The sequence below is a fragment of the Pseudoliparis swirei genome, chromosome 20, assembly GCF_029220125.1.
Source record: "Pseudoliparis swirei isolate HS2019 ecotype Mariana Trench chromosome 20, NWPU_hadal_v1, whole genome shotgun sequence".
Taxonomy (NCBI): Eukaryota; Metazoa; Chordata; class Actinopteri; order Perciformes; family Liparidae; genus Pseudoliparis; species Pseudoliparis swirei.
In genome coordinates this window covers 9,111,521-9,131,091 of record NC_079407.1, presented here as the reverse complement: position 1 = coordinate 9,131,091, position 19,571 = coordinate 9,111,521, and the positions used below count along the sequence as shown (strand labels likewise).

Sequence of the window (19,571 nt, the reverse complement as noted above, 5' to 3'; positions counted from 1 at the left end):
ACTTGTAACTTTGTAACACAGTTCATCTATACACTTGACATCTATTGCTTCTTTCATTCCAGGGAGAGGCAAATTTGTAATTTGTGATTTGGGCCTAAACTAAATAAACTGAATTGAATTGACATACAATTATTCCTGTGGATATTTGAACTTGTGTGACTCTCTCAATGCACATTATGGCTCCATTTCTTGATGTCTCACAAGTTATTTCTAACCTGTCCAGGTGAGGTCAAATCATCTATAATTCTTGATCATGAGATGACACCCTACTACCGGCTCGTTGCCCAGGCAACTGATGGTGGTGGACGATGGTGCCGTGCTGAGTTGCAACTGGCAGTAACTGATGTGAATGACAACCCACCCATCTTCACCCTGTCACATTACACTGCCAGTGTCTACGAAGACACCGCCACCAAAGCCCTGCTCACCCGCATTCAGGCCATAGACCCTGATGAAGGTGACACCACCACAACTACTAATGCTACTTCTAATAGTGGTACCACTTCTATGTCGTATTCATAAGAAACCCTTAATGCGCTAAATTAAAGACACAATTTAAAAGTTGTTTAAAATGGCAGCAGAGGCAGACACAAACACAAACACACAAATACATCAGACAATTAATAGATCCCATGTACATGGAGAACAGGAAAAACGTTCATTTGAATAATTGTGTATGGTTTGTCTGTGTGTGTGTTACCTTGACTTAAATAATGTGCAGATGGGGACACCATAGCACCCTTGCTCTCTTTGAAAACATCATTGTGTATTCTTGGTTGTTCAGATAAAAAGTGAAAGTGGTTGTTAGAAGACCTTTATGCCCTGTCCACTCGTAAACATATAGTTATTGAAACAGATATTTTTCTCTATATGTTGGCCTCTTGACCACACACAAACAAAGTTCTATGTCAGAAGTTTTTAGAAAACATTGTTAAAGCAATGAAGTCATCTCCCCAGAAACGATAACAGAGATGCTGGATCACCGGAATGTTTACGTGTTGTTGGCACTTCCCGGTCTAATGACACACGGAGGGGTCTTCTTATTTGTTCATCCTCAAGACTACTTTTTAAAAATCAAAAACTGTAATATATTTATTTCAAAGCAAGTGTTAAAGCCACTATTTTCTGGACAATTTAGGAAATCGAAGCACTTAGAACAGGGGTCTCCCAACTTTTCAGTCTTTCTTGGCAGGAGACCCGAAAGGCCACTGAGATTTTTACACATGTTATTTCTGGTGCTATGGCAAAACTAAATGTGTTGCCATAGCACCAGAAATAACATCTGTACAAATAAAAATAAAATACACTATTACTTTACTATTGTTTACAATTTGTTTAAAACGTCGAAGGAGAATAAGCTTACTGGGCATGCTCGGTATCTTATTCTCTGGTAATTGGCAATGAATAAGACTGACAAAGCCTCTATTGTCGCCTACTGCCCGGCGAGCGTTTCCGGTTGTTTTTGCGTTCTAGTGTGGATGGAGATTTTTGGTAGAAAGGTTGCGTTGAACTTTATTTTTGAAATGGAGAAGAAAATGTTGTTTTAAAAAAACAACATATCTGTATATGTGAAGACAGGACCTGTGAGAGAAGAGCAAAAACCCTGCCTTCTTTCCCACCTCCACCTGGCCAACCACTACATGGTTGTTTAAAAAATGTACAACATTTGTCAGAAGCAAGAGTCATAGGAAGACAGTTAAACGATCCAGCCAGCATTTAGTTTCAGGCATTTAAAACTCTCATATCTCACCCTCCTCTTTTGGCTTTGCAGCAGGTCCGGGCCGTATGGTGGTCTACTCCCTGGCCGACTCTGCTCGAGGGTCCTTTTCTATCGATAAGTCCTCAGGCATTGTGGTCCTGGAACGCATTCTCGACCGTGAGGTCCAGCCGGCTTATCTGATAACAGTCCAGGCATCTGACCAGGGTTCACCGCTGGCCCTCTCCTCATCGGTCAACGTCACTATCATTGTGCTCGACATCAATGACAACCCACCTGTGTTTGAGCGTCGTGATCAACTAGCAACAGTGCCAGAGGATGTGGGAGTGGGCACCGAGATCCTGAGAATATATGCTGCCAGCAAGGACATCGGGACAAACGCTGAGATCACTTACAGTATCCGATCAGGAAATGAGCAAGGAAAGTTCCACATTCACCCACTGACTGGTGAGTTTACTAACCACAGCTCAACACTAGTCATCCATCATTTTATTCACACTCTTATAACACGTTCCGTATTGTTGCACACTACAAGTGTTAGAAATGTTTTTTTATCTAAAATGCTATTTTTATTAAAATGATGTCTTCAATAATATAGATATTTTTGTTCCCTTTCTCTCCCCAACTTGATCAGGGGCCATTTTAGTTTCCCAACCCCTGGACTATGAAACATGCAGGGACTTTTTTCTAACAGTGGAGGCTCGTGATGGCGGCACGCCTCCACTGAGTGCCATTACGACAGTGAACATAAATCTGACAGATGTCAATGACAACGCACCCATGTTCAGCCGGGACCTCTACGCTGCAGTGGTGTCAGAGGATGCTACCACTGGAGAGTCTGTAGTCCAGGTAGGACCCAGTCAGAGTTAGGTTTTGGATTTATGTGAGGACATCTGAGGATAAAAGTGGCTTTTCATCCAGAACACATCTTTATAGTTACCGGCAATGTCTTCGTAAAATATGATCTGATGGATGGCCATGATTTAAAGGGTTCTAATATTTGCGATGAAACCTTGATATCTTCTCTAGAACCGTAGTTGTATAAAAATCCCCTCGACTAACACTGTCCAAATGGTTGTATTTTCCTTTAAAATATTCTTCACGATCCTCAGAGGATGGATTGTAATCTTTCGAGGAACTCTGGCATTTTCTTTTGTGTGACCACAATTTCGACCTTTTACACAAGAAATATCCAAATGTAATGTGCAGTTTGGTATTATATTCACTTTGCAAATTCCTGGTCCTCAGAGGACGAACACTTCCATTTTGGACACTTGGAAATGTCCCTTCTTATAGCATCTCTGTAGCACCTAAGGCAAGGATAAGATATCCTTAAGAAGGCTAACAGTTATGTTTGTTCCACTTGAAGATCTAGACCTTTATGTCTTGTTAGCCACTATGTTCTCCTATGATGGTGGACGGAGAACCATGCTGACACAGGGCTAACATGCAAACCCCACACAGAAAGCCTATCTAGAAATCGAAACCCGGCCCTTCTAGCTGCGAGGCAACAGTGCTAGCCACCACACAGTGCAGCCTGTTTTACTTTACCGCACAATGATAATGTTACATTGCCGAAAAATGCAGTTCCTAAACATGTTTTAACTTCCTCCAATTTGGTTTTCATAATCTTCTCACATGAATTGCTCCTGATGGCTGCCTGACAGATAGTGAAGGAAAAGTGCAGCATGCTTTGGAAAATGGCCAGCAGTGATGGGAAGAAAGCAGTATTTTCAGAAAATGGGTTAAACATACATAACTAGAATGGGCACTCGGTAGAGCGCATACCTTCGCATATCACAAGATTGGGCATTGAATTATGAACATTTTGGCATTAGTTGCATGCCAATTGGATACAAATTGACTGCGCTATGGTAAAAAGAAGATTTTGACCTTTCCTTGCTTGACCTTTGACCTGATCAATCCCAAAATCTAATCAAATGGTCCCCGGATAATAACCAATCATCCCACCAAATTTCATGCGATTCGGTTTAATACTTTTTGTGTTATGCGAATAACACGCATACAAATAAATAAATACACGGCGATCAAAACATAACCTTCCGCATTTTCAATGCAAAGGTAATTAATGCTACAAAGCAGTATTAATAGGCATTGGAATTTATTTTAATATCTGTGAAATGTGTTTAGCCATTAATTGTAATATAAATCATCAAAATGCAGCGCTAACCCAGGCCTTGTATTTATAGAAGGGTCCTCTATATTAATACACTAACTAAGCGAAGCAAAGCAGCAGCTTGGATTGTTAGTCCTCGAGCATCAATGCTGATGTATCTTCAGCCTCATACTGTACTCTGGTAGTCTACTAAGTGTTCTACACTTCTATCCCAGTCATCTCAGAACTGTGTGTTTGGGTTGGTAAAGTAAGGATCAAGTCGAACCAAATTGACCTGACCTCCATAACGGACTTCTTGATGGACTCCAGTGCCATGCCAATATATTGGTGTGCGCTGCCAGGGAAGATATTTGGGACCCGAGAAGGCTTGTTGGGAATCAGTAATATATCATATATGGATGAAAAATATTCCATCCAGTTTGCTTTTTAAAAGCATTTGTTTAAGTGTAGGACACTCAGCCTGCGATTGTGTGTGTGTGTGTGTGTTTTCAGCTGGTTGCAGAGGACGTTGACAGACAGCAGAATGGAGCTATCCTCTACTCTGTCGTCAGTGGAGACCGCGACAGCCAGTTCTTCATTGACCCCCTCCGTGGGGTCATCAAGGTCAACAAGCCACTGGACCGTGAGACAGTGAGGACACACACACGCACACAAACACACATAAACTTCTAAATTCTAAAAATAGAATCAGTACCTCACAGTAGCACTTACGACATCCCTGTCCCAGGAGCTTACGTCAGATCAGGAAAAACTCCCCAAAAATTGAAACAAAACTTTCACGGGGAAAAAAGGAAAGAAACCTTCAGGAGAGCAACAGAGGAGGATCCCTATCCCTGGATGGACATATGCAATAGATGTCATGTGTACAGAAGGAATCAATACAGAGTAACAACACATTCAATTAGTATGACAGAGTGTATGAATAGTTCGTCGTAGGCATGGACCACGATCCAGACCTCCATGATCCATCAGGCCGATGGAGGTAGAGAGGAGGAGTGGGCGGAGCATCAGCAGGGCCATGGCATCAGACTCAGCCAGGTCCAATGGACCAGGGCAAACCTGATCCAGCCCTAAATATAAGCACTGTCAAAGAGGAAAGTCTTTAGTCTACTCTTAAATGAGGTGACTGTGTCTGCCTCCCGGACTAAAGGTGGAAGCTGGTTCCATAAAAGAGGAGCTTGATAACTGAAGGCTCTGGCTCCCATCCTACTTTTTAAGACTCTAGGAACCACAAGTATCCCCACTAGTGAGGTGATAGGGTACTACAAGCTCCTTAAGATATGATGGAGCATCACCAATCAAGGCTTCGTAGGTAAGGAGAAGAATTTTAAATGTGATTCTTGATTTTACGGGGAGCCAGTGCAGAGCAGCTAATACAGGAGTAATGTGATCTCTTTTCTTAGTTTTAGTAAGTACATGCGCTGCAGCATTCTGGATCAACTGGAGGACCTAAGAGACTTATTTAGAGCAGACTGAGTTGCAGTAATCTAGTCTAGAAGTAACGAACGCGTGAACCAGTTTTTCTACATCCTTTTATGACAAGATGTCTTATTTTTGAAATATTACGTCGATGAAAAAATTAGATTTGCTTCACGTGGGAGTTAAAGGACGAGTCCTGATCAAAGATAACGCAGAGATTCTTTAATTCAATTCAATTCAGTTTATTTGTATAGCCCATTTACACAAATTACAAATTTGTCTCAGAGTGCTTTACAATCTGTAAATACAGACATCCCTGTCCCAGAACCTCACATCGGATCAGGAAAAACTCCCAAACAACCCTTCATGGGGAAAAAAGTGAAGAAACCTTCAGGAGAGCAACAGAGGAGTTGGATGCCAGGGCAATGCCATCTACAGAAACCACATCACCAGATAATTGATCTCTAAGGTGTTAAGGCCTGGGTAAAATAACTTCAGTTTTGTCTGAGTTTAACATCAAGAAGTTGCAGATCATCCATGTTTGTATGTCTTTTATGACATGCTTACATTTTAGTGAACTGGTTGGTCTCCTCTGGTTTGATCGAAAGATATAATTGAGTATCATCTGCATAACAATGAAAGTTTATGGAGTGTTTCCTGATAATATTGCTTATATCAACAATGAAACCTCGTTTTCAACAACCTTTATTTGCATCTGTAGCACATTCATGAATTCTCTTGGTCACCACAAATATTTGTTCTGTTTTTATATTCTATTAAGAATATGTTCCATTCTGTTTTTCAGAGTAAAATGCAACTTTTGGAAATCGTTGATTTAGTGACATCTAGTGGTGAGTTGCAGATTGCAACCAAATACCCCTCTGCTCAGCTCTCCCTTTACAAGCATGTCGGAGAACTATGGTGACCTTCAGGTAAAAATAGGTATCTTTAAGACAAAAATAAAACGGTATAGCATAACAAAGGTCACACTGGGAGTAGTGGATGCTAACTGAACTTCTGATTAATCGATAGTCAACTGATGCTGACACATTTTTCGGTTGCCAAAATATACTATTCAGTTTTGTGGTTTTCCTTACTTATCAATTGGTAGCTCTATAGCCTTCGTTTGAGTGTATCGTTCAATTTTGTTGAAGTTTTAAGAGAAGATCTTGTTGAGTTTGTATTCAAGTAATTCCTTAATTTGCTATCTCCGTAGACATTTTCTACATAGCAAATGTCATATTAACTGTCCGATATTTATTTTATACTCAATATCCTTAATATTACATGATTGCTTGATGCTGAACTCTCTTGAGGTAATTATTTCTTCTTTATATATTAGGTTCTAAAATATGACCAAGGTAACCAGTTGTTTTCGATCATCCTAAATCAAAAGGTACCATAGCCGACATTATGCTACTGAGTAAACAGAGTGACTGTCTTTGCTAGAATTATCATGTTGCTCTTCAGAGATCAAATCTAGGTCGTTGCAATCTTTCCATAAATATATTTATATAATATATTTACTCCTCGTATGAAGTTGTGATGTTGTGCTCACTCATACAATCGTAATCTCCAAAATGGAAATGTGTTTTGAAGATCTTTAGCAATATCGTTGTGATAGATAGATGGATATATATATATATGTATATATATATACATATATATATATATATGTATATATATATAGAGAGAGAGAGCGATCTGAACCGACAATCCCCACTAAGTTCAGGAGGCAGAAGGAAATAGATTGCCTAGTCAGAGAGAGGAGGCAGCTGAAGAAGCAGTGGAGGAAAAGGAGGGCATCAACGTTTTGCAGGAGGACATCCGGAGTAGACTTGTGACACTGAGGGGAGCGGAAAATCTGGTAAAGAAGTGCAGAAGGAAGGAACAGACAAGATCACGCTTCTACAAAGACCCCTTCAAATTTGTGAAGAGTCTCTTTACAGCGGAGAAGAATGGAAGCCTCTCAGTGTCAAAGGCAGAACTGGAAAAACATCTGGAAAAGTCCTGCGCAGATCCCAAACGCCACGAAGTGGTTATTCTCCCATCTGACATGCCACCAATCAATCCACCAGAGCACCAGCTAGATATCAGCCCACCCAGATGGAGCGAAGTGGAGAAAAATGTGCGTAGATCAAGGGCTGCTTCAGCCCCAGGTCCTAACAGAGTTCCAAACAGGATCTAAATAAATGCACCAGATGCCCTGCGATTCCTCTGGAAGCTCATGAGGGTGGTCTGGCAAAAGAAGGAGATACCGACATCCTGGCAGAGAGCTGGAGGAATCCTTATCCCAAAGGAAAAGGACTCATCAGAAATCAGCCAATTCCACCAGATCCGCCTCCTAAACATCAAGGGGAAGATATTCTTCAGTGTGGTTGCTCACAGGCTGGCAGGATACCTGCAAAGAAACCATCTGATTGACACATCAATCCAGAAAGCAGGCATCTCTGGCTTCTCCGGTTGTCTGAAACATGCGAGTACCATCTGGCATCAGATCAAAGTTGCCAAGACGGAGGGAACAGATCTTCACGTGGTGTTTCTGGATCGGGCCAACGCCTTTGGCTCAGTCTCTCACAACCTCCTTTGGACTTTGACTTCTTCAGGGTCCCTGTAGCCCTAACAAGGCTTGTCAAGGCCTACTTCCAGGTGTGCTTGTCAACAGCAGAGTACACCACAGCATGGCAGCATCTAGATGTGGGAATTGTGGCCGGCTGCACCATCTCCCCGCTTGCCTTCACAATGGCCATGGAGATGATAATTTGAGCATCTCGGTGGGTGGTTGGAGGAGAGCTTATAAGACCTGGCCTGAGGCTGCCGCCTGTGAGAGCTTACATGGACGACCTTTCCACCCTCACCACGACCAAGGCTTGCACTGTACGGCTGCTGAGAAAGCTGCAAGATAACATCGAGCTGGCTCGGATGAAGATCAAGCCGAGCAAGTCCAGAAGCATCTCCATCGTCAAGGGGAAGCTGCCAGACCAACGCTTTCTCATTGGCGATGAGCGTATTCCAACTGTCTCTGAGAAGCCTGTGAAGAGCCTTGGCCGACGGGAGGAGTGGTCTTGGAGCCGGAGCCAGTACACCGGCCTGGAACAAGGCTACTCCGTTCCAGAGACGCAAGCTGGTGGTCCAGGAGGTACGTCAGCAAGAGGAGGCAACAAGGTGTGCAAAAGCTGTTTCACAGGCAAGGCAGGGGCAGTGGATTACTTGGGAGTGAGTGGAGAAGAGGAAGATCTCCTGGCAGGAGCTGTGGGAGATGGAGGCGTTTAAGGCTAGCTTCACCATCAGGGCCGCTTATGATGTACTGTCATCTCCCAAGAACTTAGCCAGTGGTAGGGAGAAGACCCCACATGCTCCCTCTGCCTGACTCCAGCTACACTATAGCACATCCTGGTGGACTGCAAGTGGAGGAGGCCTACGAGCGCAAGAAGCTAAGGTATGCAGACCTTGCAGCAGACGCACAACAACGAAGCTGGAAAGTTAAGGTCTGCCCAGTTGAGGTAGGATGCAGAGGATGTGTAGCCACCTCAACATCCAGGCTTCTTCGACAGATGGGAGTGCAGGGGAAGGCCCACAGGCAGGCAGTCAAAGACCTTTCCAGGGCTGCTGAAAAGGGAAGTCAGTGGCTGTGGATAAAGAGGAAGGACTCCGCCTGGACTGTCGGATGAGTAATGGCATCTAGGGAGTGAGACCGGGACGCCGGATCTCACTGCTGAACCCTCTGGTGGTGTCGTGGGTCAATCAGCGAAACATCGAAGAAGGAGGGCGCCCACTTGATAACCAATAGGATGCCACCAATCATTCGACCAGCCCACGGAGTCTCGAGTATGCAGAAAGGGATATTAACACCTTGTTCTACATAACAGATCTATATAGATTAGGGCTGTCAGCATTAACGCGTTAATCTATGCGATTAATTTGGCCGCGTTAACGCACTAAAATATTTTAACGCAATTAACGCAACTTTGTTTACTTCCGGTGTTCATTGAAGTTTTTACACTCAAACCGAGTGTCAAACCGCGGCAGTACGGTTTAACACTGTTTCCGTTTTTAAAACAATTATTTCTCCGCAAAAATAAGGAGCAGAAATAAGTTTAAACTCGTGGATGAATCAGTCGGGTTTCCTCCTGCTCCTCCTTCCTCCCGTCTCCCCCTCTGATACACAGAGGAACGGAGGGGCGACGTGTCGGGTGACGCGGCGCGGAAAGAATTCGTCACACGAAACCTTCACCGTGATTGGTCAATCCGTTTGTCTGTCAACATTTTGGGGGATAAACAACCAATGAACACTCAGTAAATCACAAAGGACCTCCCACCTCACAGGTAAGGCTCTTTTGCAGCCTGTCAGTCAGAGAGCAGAGAACATCGTACCAGGACAAATGAGCCTCATTGAATAGAGAGCTGAGATTGTTCTGGAATGTTTGATGTATAACACGTGGGCATGTGTCATATGCAAACGCCTTTAAAAGGTGAATTTAATTTTTTTTGTAAAATGTATAAAATGAGCCCAGCCTCCAGAGGGTTAACGTGACATATTTGAATGTCAGTCAGTTACCAAGGCCACTGGTTCTGCTGCTGTTCAATGTTAAAGATGACAGGACCAATGGGGTCTCAATATACTTCTTTTTTTGTACTAATCTGATGTTTCACTGAAAAAACAATTTATCATCCACAATATTAAATACCTCGCTGGCACTTTATAGGTAGGAGCCTCTTTGAAAACACAGCTCTGTGTGAAGTTTGGTCTTTAAAAAGAATGAACTTTTAATTTTTAACTTTTAATTGCGATTAATCGCGATTAATGAATTTCAAAATGTGCGATTAATTAGTTAATTTTTTTTAATCGATTGACAGCCCTAATATAGATAGATAGATAGATAGTAGCAAGCAAGGTTAGTAAACATAAAATACTAATATTAAGTATGAAAAAATGCACAATGTATACAATTTAATAAAATAGCAGAGCAGGACATATTACATTTAAGAAAAATTCAATAATAAAGAAAATGAAAAACAAAAAAAATGTAAAGTGTATACAGCGTATATAAAGTGAATGTGTCCGGGGACCGAGGCAGACAACCGCCAATCATCTGTCTGTCACCATAAACATGCACTTTATCACTGTATGTATAGTTCAACCACATGTTCCAGAAAGCTTTATTTTAAACAGATTTGTTTGTGAATAAGGTCAGCTTATTATGTCAAGTAGATTTACATTTTAATCTATTTTTCACAATAAAAAAGATATAATACAAAATAAACACACATGACAGTTCAGGAAGAGGCAAAAAGCAAACTGGGCTAATTGAAGCCTCTACCTATTAAAATGTTACAAAATTAAGGAAAATCAATTGAAATATATGCATAGGACAGACAACAAAAGAAAAAGAAAGAAAAAATAATGTAATTGTGTCAAGTGTGTGCATGTGAAAGTAAAGTATGGCTTGTGATGAATTTTACACCTGCTGTAATTCCTCAATAACGGTAATGCTACAAGTCCCAATGAGTGCAACAACTATAAATGGCGATATAACAGCTAAAACAAGAAAGACATGAACACTGATACATAAAACAATCTTACAAAATCAGCAATCAGGTTAGAGAAATATAAATGTTATAAATAGTAAGAATTTGCAGTTTCTGAATTAAAGGAGCAGCTGAGATTTGTGACTGATCAGGTTGCAATCTTAACGAAACTTTTCTGGAGGTCCAACATGTTTTGCAGAGAAGTAGGAAATGTACTTGCCCAAGTCAAGATAAGGATACCTTAAACTTGAATAAAGAATAAGGAGACAGTCGATTCAAACATGCTGAATTATGGGCCAATTTATTTTATTTCCCTGTTGGTTCTCTTTGCAATGTGTAACGATCCATTTTACACATATATCTTCTATTTGTTACAAACATTGAATTAATAAAAGATAATGGAAGTAAATTCATCCTTTTTTTAATTATGAATCATTACAAATATACAGCATTTATTAAGATGAAGAAAATAGTCACAGTAAGGACAAATAAATCATGCATATAAAAATGTTGATGCAAAAAGATGAATCGATTATTGTTTTCTTGTCGCCCTCTGAATTGAAATTAAATAGTGAAGTGTCTAGACATTCCAAAACCTAATATCAATGCATTTCCAAAGGTTGCATTTTACTCTAAACAGATCAATATTCTTTATAGAATGTAAACACATACAAATAATTTGTAGTGACAAAGAGAATTCATGAATTACAGGTGCTAGATTCAGGTTCAGGTTACTTTATTTCTGACCGCAGGTAGACTTGGTTTGCAAGGTAAAGTGAGGCATTCATCTTCACACACATTACAATCAACACAAACAACCAAAAGCAAGTTTATTTTTCTGTATGCTGGATTTAACAGATTTGGTCACCCATGGTTTGTTATTAGAGTCGATTTTAACTCTAAATCTGTGAGTGCGAAGATTGGGATTGGCCGGGTACTCACCTGAGGTCTTTTTATAGAGTTTACGTCCTGGCCCAATCCCAGTCTCCACCCTTACGGACTCACTGACTTTGAGGCGCGCTCCAGCTAACTCTGTCAGGGTTCACATCGTCGAGTGTTTGAGTCTCTGGCAGAAATGTTGAGCCCTTTATAAACCCTTTCAATAAATCTGGCAAATTACATGTACTCAGAAACATTCAGGATTAAATACGGAATATAGAAACACATGAAATCAGAGGATATTTATTCATCAAATATTTAATATTGTTATTGTAGCTGTTGTGACAAAAACAAGTAAATACAATACTTGAAATGTCCTTTCATATTGTGAGGAAAAGAAACTAAGACATTTAAATCAGAGAGTATAACATACATACCCACAATTGTACATCATGGTCACATGATATGTAGCAGCAAAGTGTTGTCTCTTGGTATATTCACCATTTCAAGCCCTCAGTCTCTCACACTCAACCAGTTAACAGGTGACATCAGTAAGTCCCTGAGGGTTCAGGGTTTGAGGCCTTTTGAGGGGGCACATTAGGAATTGGGCCCATGATTAATGAGTCAACCATCAAGCTGTCAGGTGTTTGTTCAGGTGACACCTGATTTGAGACTTTGAGTGGCAGTCTTAATAATTTAATAATTGTGCTTTATATTTATTTTCAGTGTGGTCGCAGTTAAAAAAAAAGAAAAACACTTGATTGCATTTCAATCAGGTAAGACCCTGAATAGTGTTAATAAAGGATGTTTATTGTTTAACATGTGATGCACAATGGTGAAGTCTCAGAGTCTTTGGCGCTTGGACTCTACGGGGAGATTTGTAGTTGAGGGCTGACTGCCCTGCTCAGCAACGAGATAGATCCCCCCTGTGGAGTCCAGACCTGGTGGTGGCTGATGAGCTGATGGACTGATGAGTTGAAGCTGATGGATCCTTGAAGACTGGCTGGAGATGGGGTGGTGGAGGGGTGCATGACAGCAACCTGAATGAACTGAAGGTAGAGAGACGGTCATATTTGAATGAGACAGCAGCGAGACGATTGGCTCGCCAAGTCCTCATTGCCCCGCTTATTGGATAGAGTGGACGAGCTGATCTGCGCAGCTGGAGTCATGATTGACGGCGCCGAGCAATGACGGCGAGTAAGTAATGAGTGCGCATGTGTGGGAAATGATTATCGGACTGAGGGATGAAAGGCTGGTGTGAGGGGTATGGTCTTCCTGTCTGAACTTACACGAAGCTTCATAACCATATAACAGTTATGTTGATGTGTATTCATTCTCATATGTCTACTGTGCATGTGTCTGTACAACCACACAGCATTAATGTACGTTCGTATTAGCTTATATAATCTGCAACCGGCAACAGCTGCAATTTTAAGCAACAGAAATCTTCTACCTGAATGTTTTGCAAATTACCCTGGCTCATGCAAAAATAGACAAAAGATTCAAATAAATGGTACGAGATTTCTCAGCCTTGTCCTCCGTGAACATTTAAATTTAATATGTATTATTATATTATGGAGCTGAAAACATCAGTACTCTTCCTCTGGAGATAATGGCAGCAGTCCAGGACTAATGGTCACATTTGTCATGCAGTATTCCAGCTGTAATAACCTACATGACCAACTAAGAATCTAGCTTCTTAGCTCATGATATAGATAGATAGATAGATAGATATATACTTTATTAATCCCCAAGGGGAAATTTGTCGTTACAAGTAGCAGCACCAATAAACCAAACACACAAGAATAAAAACAAAACACAAATATAAAAAAACAGGGATGAAAGATATAGAAGTATACAAAGTAAAATACAAAACAAAATATATATGTACATATACAACACACATGCATACACAACACACAGCACCAATGATGATATGATATGATGACTGTTTATATCAGTGTCCACGAACAGCCAGTGTATGAGAGGAGCTGCTTTGGTGTGAGAGCTCATGGTCGCCCATCTTTGATGTAAAGAAGGAGCCTGCTGGCAGTTGATGAGCTCACACTGTGAAATGGATTTCTGACCAGATGGCAATTAATCACATTTGAACAGGAAACACATGCACAAAGCAGCTCTGAGTATGAGCTCTTTATTATGCAGCAAGAATAAAGATGGAAGGCATGAACAGCCCTGCCTAACTCCACTCCTCCTCTGAGCTCTTTTCTTCCTTGTCTTCAGCTTCTTCCTCATCTGCTTCTCCTCTGCAGTGCATGAAAACTTCAGAAGTGTTCATATGCTTGTCATAAAGTATTGAAGAGTGCGGTGGATAAGCTGTCTGAGCGTGCTCAGAGAGAGCAGGGACCTGTGTGGGATCAAAGCGTTTGGCTGATGAAGTGTGTGTGGGGTTATCATACAAGAGAGCAGCAGCTCTCTCTGTCTCTCTCTCGCTCTGTGTGCAATGCTGATGTTTGTGCTTTAATACTGCTATGTGCATGGGTTTCCTTTTATTTTCTCCCCCTCTCTCTGCTAAGCAAGTCAGAGTTTTTTTACTACTGACATTTATTTCTTCATATATCTCAAGTAGCAAAATATTGTTGCATTCCTCTTCAGTGTGCATCATTAGCTTTTTATTAAAAAGCAATATGGAGAAATTTCCTGCAGCAGGTTTAGAGCAGATTGAGTGTCTATGAACACTGTCGACTGAGATCCAGAGTAATCTCAGCTCAGTTTGGGAAGAACACAAACCAATCAGAAGCCTTTTATCTTCATCTCAGAGCTGGTTTCTTGACACTTATCTAAGTGATTGTAGACAGATCACTTGATTAGGTGTCGGAGTGCCATATAAAATATGATCACAGACCACTCGGGCATTGGTATTATGTCTGCTACCTGTTGCTGTCTACCCAACTCTGACAGTGTCATCTTTTAATATAACTAATATATTTCCTAGTTTTTTTCCATCATGTCTATAATGCAACACCATACTCTCTCAATTACTGTATATTAGCTGAAATTTGATCAAAATAGCAACATCATAAAACAAGTCTTTCTTTTGTCAGAAAATCAAAAGGGTTAGAAACAATCTCTAAGTGAGACGAACCACCAACGGTAAACATCCATCACAGTGTACAGACTTCCACCTAGCATACTTTGGTACATGTGTTTTCCTGTGCAGTGAGAGATTATTAGTGGCATTAAAGATGTGTCACTTTCAGTTACACCTCCAGAAGTATTGATCCAGATGATGAGGATAAACTGTAACAGTGTCACCATATCTTAGAGCTAATTGTTTATAGACGATAATGTATATCACATGATAAAAATATAAACTGTAATTGTCCTGTAAAAATAACATTGACCATTTGTAAAGTCCAGTGTGGACAGAATGTGAAAGGGAAACTGGGATTTAAAGGAGCCCATGGTTAATGATTCTCAGTCACAGAGAAAACAAATTTAGGTAATACCAAAATCCACAATTTGTCTTTGATACCGTGATTCTGAAAAAAACAACTCACACCATTCTTTAAGGGTTCACAATTGACTTAAAACAAGGCAATTATTGAAACACAGGACATATACAAATTAAGGTGGAAAGGCAGATCTAACAGTCCATTTACCCACAAGATGTGTCTTAAAGGAAGACTATATAGAGAACAATGTTATGAGCACATTAATAGCGTTAGATTTGTCTGTGCTCTATTGCCACCTTCAGGACAAAGTGTACATTTTGACCAAAAGGGAAGGCTATAGGAATAGTATAATCATCATCCAGTTGTCATCTAGCTTTTGGTATGTGATCTTCTGTAGCCTTAGTCCCATTTTCCACCAACATGTGGAACTACTGTGATGGTGGCTCTCGGTTCGTTCAACTCCAGTTCAGAAATCTGTCTTTTCTCATTCAACTAATTGCCATGATGGCAGAAATCTGAACTTTTAAATATGCCATGAGAACACCCATAAATGATGTCAACCTTTATATTTTGTGTTACTCTTCACAATATATATATCCTTTGTGTCTGTCCCTCTAGGTTCCCAGCTACTCGTTGGCCATCAGAGCTCTGGACAGTGGAATCCCACCCATGTCCTCCACCGTGATGGTCAACATAGACATCTCTGACATCAATGACAACCCACCCACCTTCTACCCAGCCAACCTCACTAGTGTCATACAGGTAGTCCTCGTGGTTGATATAGTATTCACTAAAACACAAAGACAAGATGGACACTAGACATAAAGGGTTTTTATTGTTTGGTAAAAACTATCTCAATTGCAGTGGCAGCCAAAGATCATGGCTATGAACAGCAGGCCGCATTCCCCTTTTAATGCAGTACAAAGAACTGACTCAAATTCCACAGTCCTTATTCAGTGACAACACATGTTTGAGTTAGAGTAAGACAAATCAAGGTGACATCATCCAAAGTGACAACATTTCCTTCTCTGTTTCCCTGGGTAGTGGGGGAATGTAACTAAAAGTGCAGGGAAACTGCAAGAACCGAGCAACATTTAATAATGCAGGGATTTGTTGAAGTCAACTAATTTGCATGACCTGTCTTGCCAACATGATTTCCTGGAGGGACTGGCTAAAATAATGTCTCTTCATGAAGTGGCATTAGGTAATGATCTCAATGACTTCATGATATGCCCATCTGCTAAGAAATCAACAAGTTTCTAAAAATGAAATGACTTTTCAATTCTCTTTGAAGACATCATCTTGCCAACATAAACATCATATTATGACCATAAAGAATGTATCCCCAACAGCGAGGTCTTTCTAATGGCATGTCTCTCCCCCAGGAAAACAAGTCAATCGGAACCAGCATCCTGCAGTTGTCTGTCAACGATCAGGACTCCTCAAACAACGGCGAGCCCTTTGACTTCCGCATCCTGTCAGGAAACGAAGGCAGAGAGTTTGTGCTGGAGAAAGATGGAACGCTGGTGGCGAATCAAGTTTTCAGGAGGGACCTGGCAAATGAATATTCTATTCTGATCCAGGTAGAGCAAACTGCTGTTGTCACTCTTCTCTAGCATCACTTCAATTTAAAAAATAGTGAATCTGTGAATGCTGTCAAATGAATGATTGGAAGTGTAAATACGATGCTCACAATGACCAATTTGCAAGACCTATCAGGGCTTGCTCATTCTGGACAAAGGGAAGCTCTCATTATTCTTTACAAAATGGCAAACTTTGGAATATTGGAAACCTTTGTATTCTTACTTTATGGTAATACTGTTTCAGAGGGAAGCAATATCTCTTTAGAGCAGCTGCACAGTAAGAGATGGACGAACTAATCCATCCACCTTGTACCAATCTAAAACTGCTAATGTGAGTCGGAGTACAAATAAAGTGGATATCGTCCACAATCTGTCTGTTTTGTAAAGAATTCCCTCTTTTGGTTACCAGTGTTTTAATTGTTTTACACATCTGAACCTCAGGGTCATGATGGGGTGTGGATATTGTAAGCTAACAGAACTTCAGCATCGAGTCTCTAAAGGGAATTCACAATTTATATATAATATAAATACATAAATCCACCTCTACAAATGAGTACTGTAATCAGTGTCGCTCAATGACTGCTTGATAATGAACATATTGTTCCCTGGCTGGCTCGTACAGCTGTGTCTCGCAGGTTACGTGTTTGCCCACTGCAGCATGTTATCGCGTTGTGTTTCTTAAAAAATCTGTCGTAAGTCTGCATTTTTGTTATTTTGCCATCCCCTGTCTTCATGCTGCAGCTTAAATGCCACACTCACATTCAAATAAATAGGGGGACTGGCAATTTGTGTGAATGCAGTCTTGTGAACTTTTTGACCATTGATGTGATTCATTTCTCCTGTCTTCTTTCATTTCCTTTTCCGTGTATCTTCTCCCTCTTATCTGATGTCCTGCTCTTCTCTCGCTGTCCTCCCTCTTCCCCCAAGGTGACAGACTCTGGGAAACCTCGTCTGTCTTCCTCCTCCATGCTGACAGTCAGGGTGATTGAGGAGAGCCTTCACCGGCCCATTGCCTTACCACTGGAGGTTCATATCGTCACTATGGAGGATGAGTTTCCAGGTGGTGTGATTGGCCAGCTGCATGCCACGGACGCTGACCCCTATGATGCGTTGACCTTTGGCCACGCCTCTCCAGCCCAGCGCACTCTCTTTAAGATTAGCCCTCATGATGGTAAGATCATCGCCCTGGGCGGGTTGGACGCAGGCAGGTACTCCCTCAACGCTAGCGTTAGTGATGGACGCTTCGCCGTACCCGTGCCTGTGAGCGTGCACGTGGAGCAGGCGACCCCGGAGATGCTGCGTGAGGCAGTGACGGTGCGCTTTGAGAGTGTTGCACCACAAGACTTTGTGGCGCTGCACCTGAAGAGTGTGTTGAAGGTTCTGCAGCAGGCCGCTGAGTCGCAGGAGCGGGACACGCTGCACCTGCTCAGTCTGCAGCCGGTCGGCGGAACGCAACAACTGGACATGCTCCTTGCTGTGGAAACAGCAGGGGGCGGATACTACAAGGCGGCTTACCTCACCCAGAAACTGAGTGCATCCCGCCGACAGCTGGAGGAAGTCCTCAGAGTGTCTGCTATCCTCGATAAGAACTGCTCGGGCTTAGAGTGTCGTGGGGCGCAGTGTGAACAGAGCATCATCCTGGACTCGCACAGCCTGGCTACATACAGCACACCACGGGTCAGCTTCGTTTCACCACGCTTCCACCGGACCTCGCGTTGCACGTGCAATGGTGAGTGATATAAAGTATTTTATTTAATGTGTTCCACATCCACACTTATGTTCCAGTTCACATGTCAGCACCATTTTAATTTAATTAACATTTTTCAATTCAATTGAATTCAATTTATTTTGTATAGCCCAATATCACAATTTACAAATTTGCCTCAGAGGGCTTTACAATCTGTACACATACGACATCACTGTCCCAGGACCTCACATCGGATCAGGAAAAATTCCCAAGAAATAGAAAAAAAACTTTCACGGTAAAAAAAAGGGAAGAAACCTTCAGGAGAGAAACAGAGTATAGGGTCCCTCTCCCCGGATGGACAGAAGCAATGGATGTCATGTGTGCAGAAGGAAATATTACAAAATTACATCACATTTAAATGAATATGACAGATTGTATGAATAGTTCATCGTAGGCATGGACCACGATCCAGACCTCCACAATCCATCAGGCAGATGGAGGTAGAGAGGAGGAGTGAGCGGGGTACATCAGCAGCGCCATGGCATCACACCCAGCCATGTCCAATGAACCCTATGAGACGTGAAGTCACAAAGACTCCGGGAAGGAAGCAGAGTTAATAATGTGCAATGGAGAGATGAAAATGCTCCCATAAGTAGAGAGAGAAGAGGAGAGAGGTGCTCAGTGTATCCTAAAACGTCCCCCAGCAGCCTATAAGCCGATAGCAGCATATCCAGGGGCTGGACCAGGGCAAACTTGATTCAGCCCTAACTGTAAGCTCTATTAAATAGAAAAGTCTTAAGTCTACTCTTAGATGAGGTGACTGTATCTGCCTCCCAGACTGAAGGTGGAAGCTGGTTCCATAAAAGAGAAGCTTGATAACTGAGAGGAGCTTGATAACTGTACTTCAGGTACCAGAATGCCTGAAAACTACACTCAAAAAAATGATTCAAACCCTTCTTAGAGGTGACACATTTAAATATTGTTTGATACATTTAAATAAATCAATTACAAAACGAAGATATTTATATTGAATGGGTGTAACACAAAATGTATGAATACTTTCATTTATTAGATTTATTTAGGTTACACTCACAAAAACGATTCAAGCCCTTCTTCGAGGTGACACATTTAAATATTGTTTGATGCATTTAAATAAATCAATTACAAAAATAGATATTTATATTTAATGGGTGTAACACAAAATGTA

The 19,571-nt window shown here is 41.4% G+C and overlaps 1 protein-coding gene across 5 annotated transcripts in view; it reads left to right on the top strand.

The window, feature by feature from the left end:
- The window catches only part of fat3a (FAT atypical cadherin 3a), a 95,900-nt gene that overhangs the window by 52,359 nt on the left and 23,970 nt on the right, over positions 1–19,571 (top strand). For 4 of the 5 annotated variants that reach the window (XM_056442025.1, XM_056442026.1, XM_056442024.1 and 1 more), the window contains 7 exons: positions 224–457; positions 1,775–2,164; positions 2,352–2,566; positions 4,347–4,484; positions 15,713–15,856; positions 16,480–16,677; positions 17,605–18,406. In XM_056442025.1, coding sequence (XP_056298000.1) covers positions 224–457; positions 1,775–2,164; positions 2,352–2,566; positions 4,347–4,484; positions 15,713–15,856; positions 16,480–16,677; positions 17,605–18,406 — 2,121 coding nt within the window. Of the gene's footprint in view, positions 1–223; positions 458–1,771; positions 2,165–2,351; positions 2,567–4,346; positions 4,485–15,712; positions 15,857–16,479; positions 16,678–17,604; positions 18,407–19,571 lie in introns of all 5 variants that reach the window. The other variant, XM_056442021.1, reaches the window with a different exon arrangement.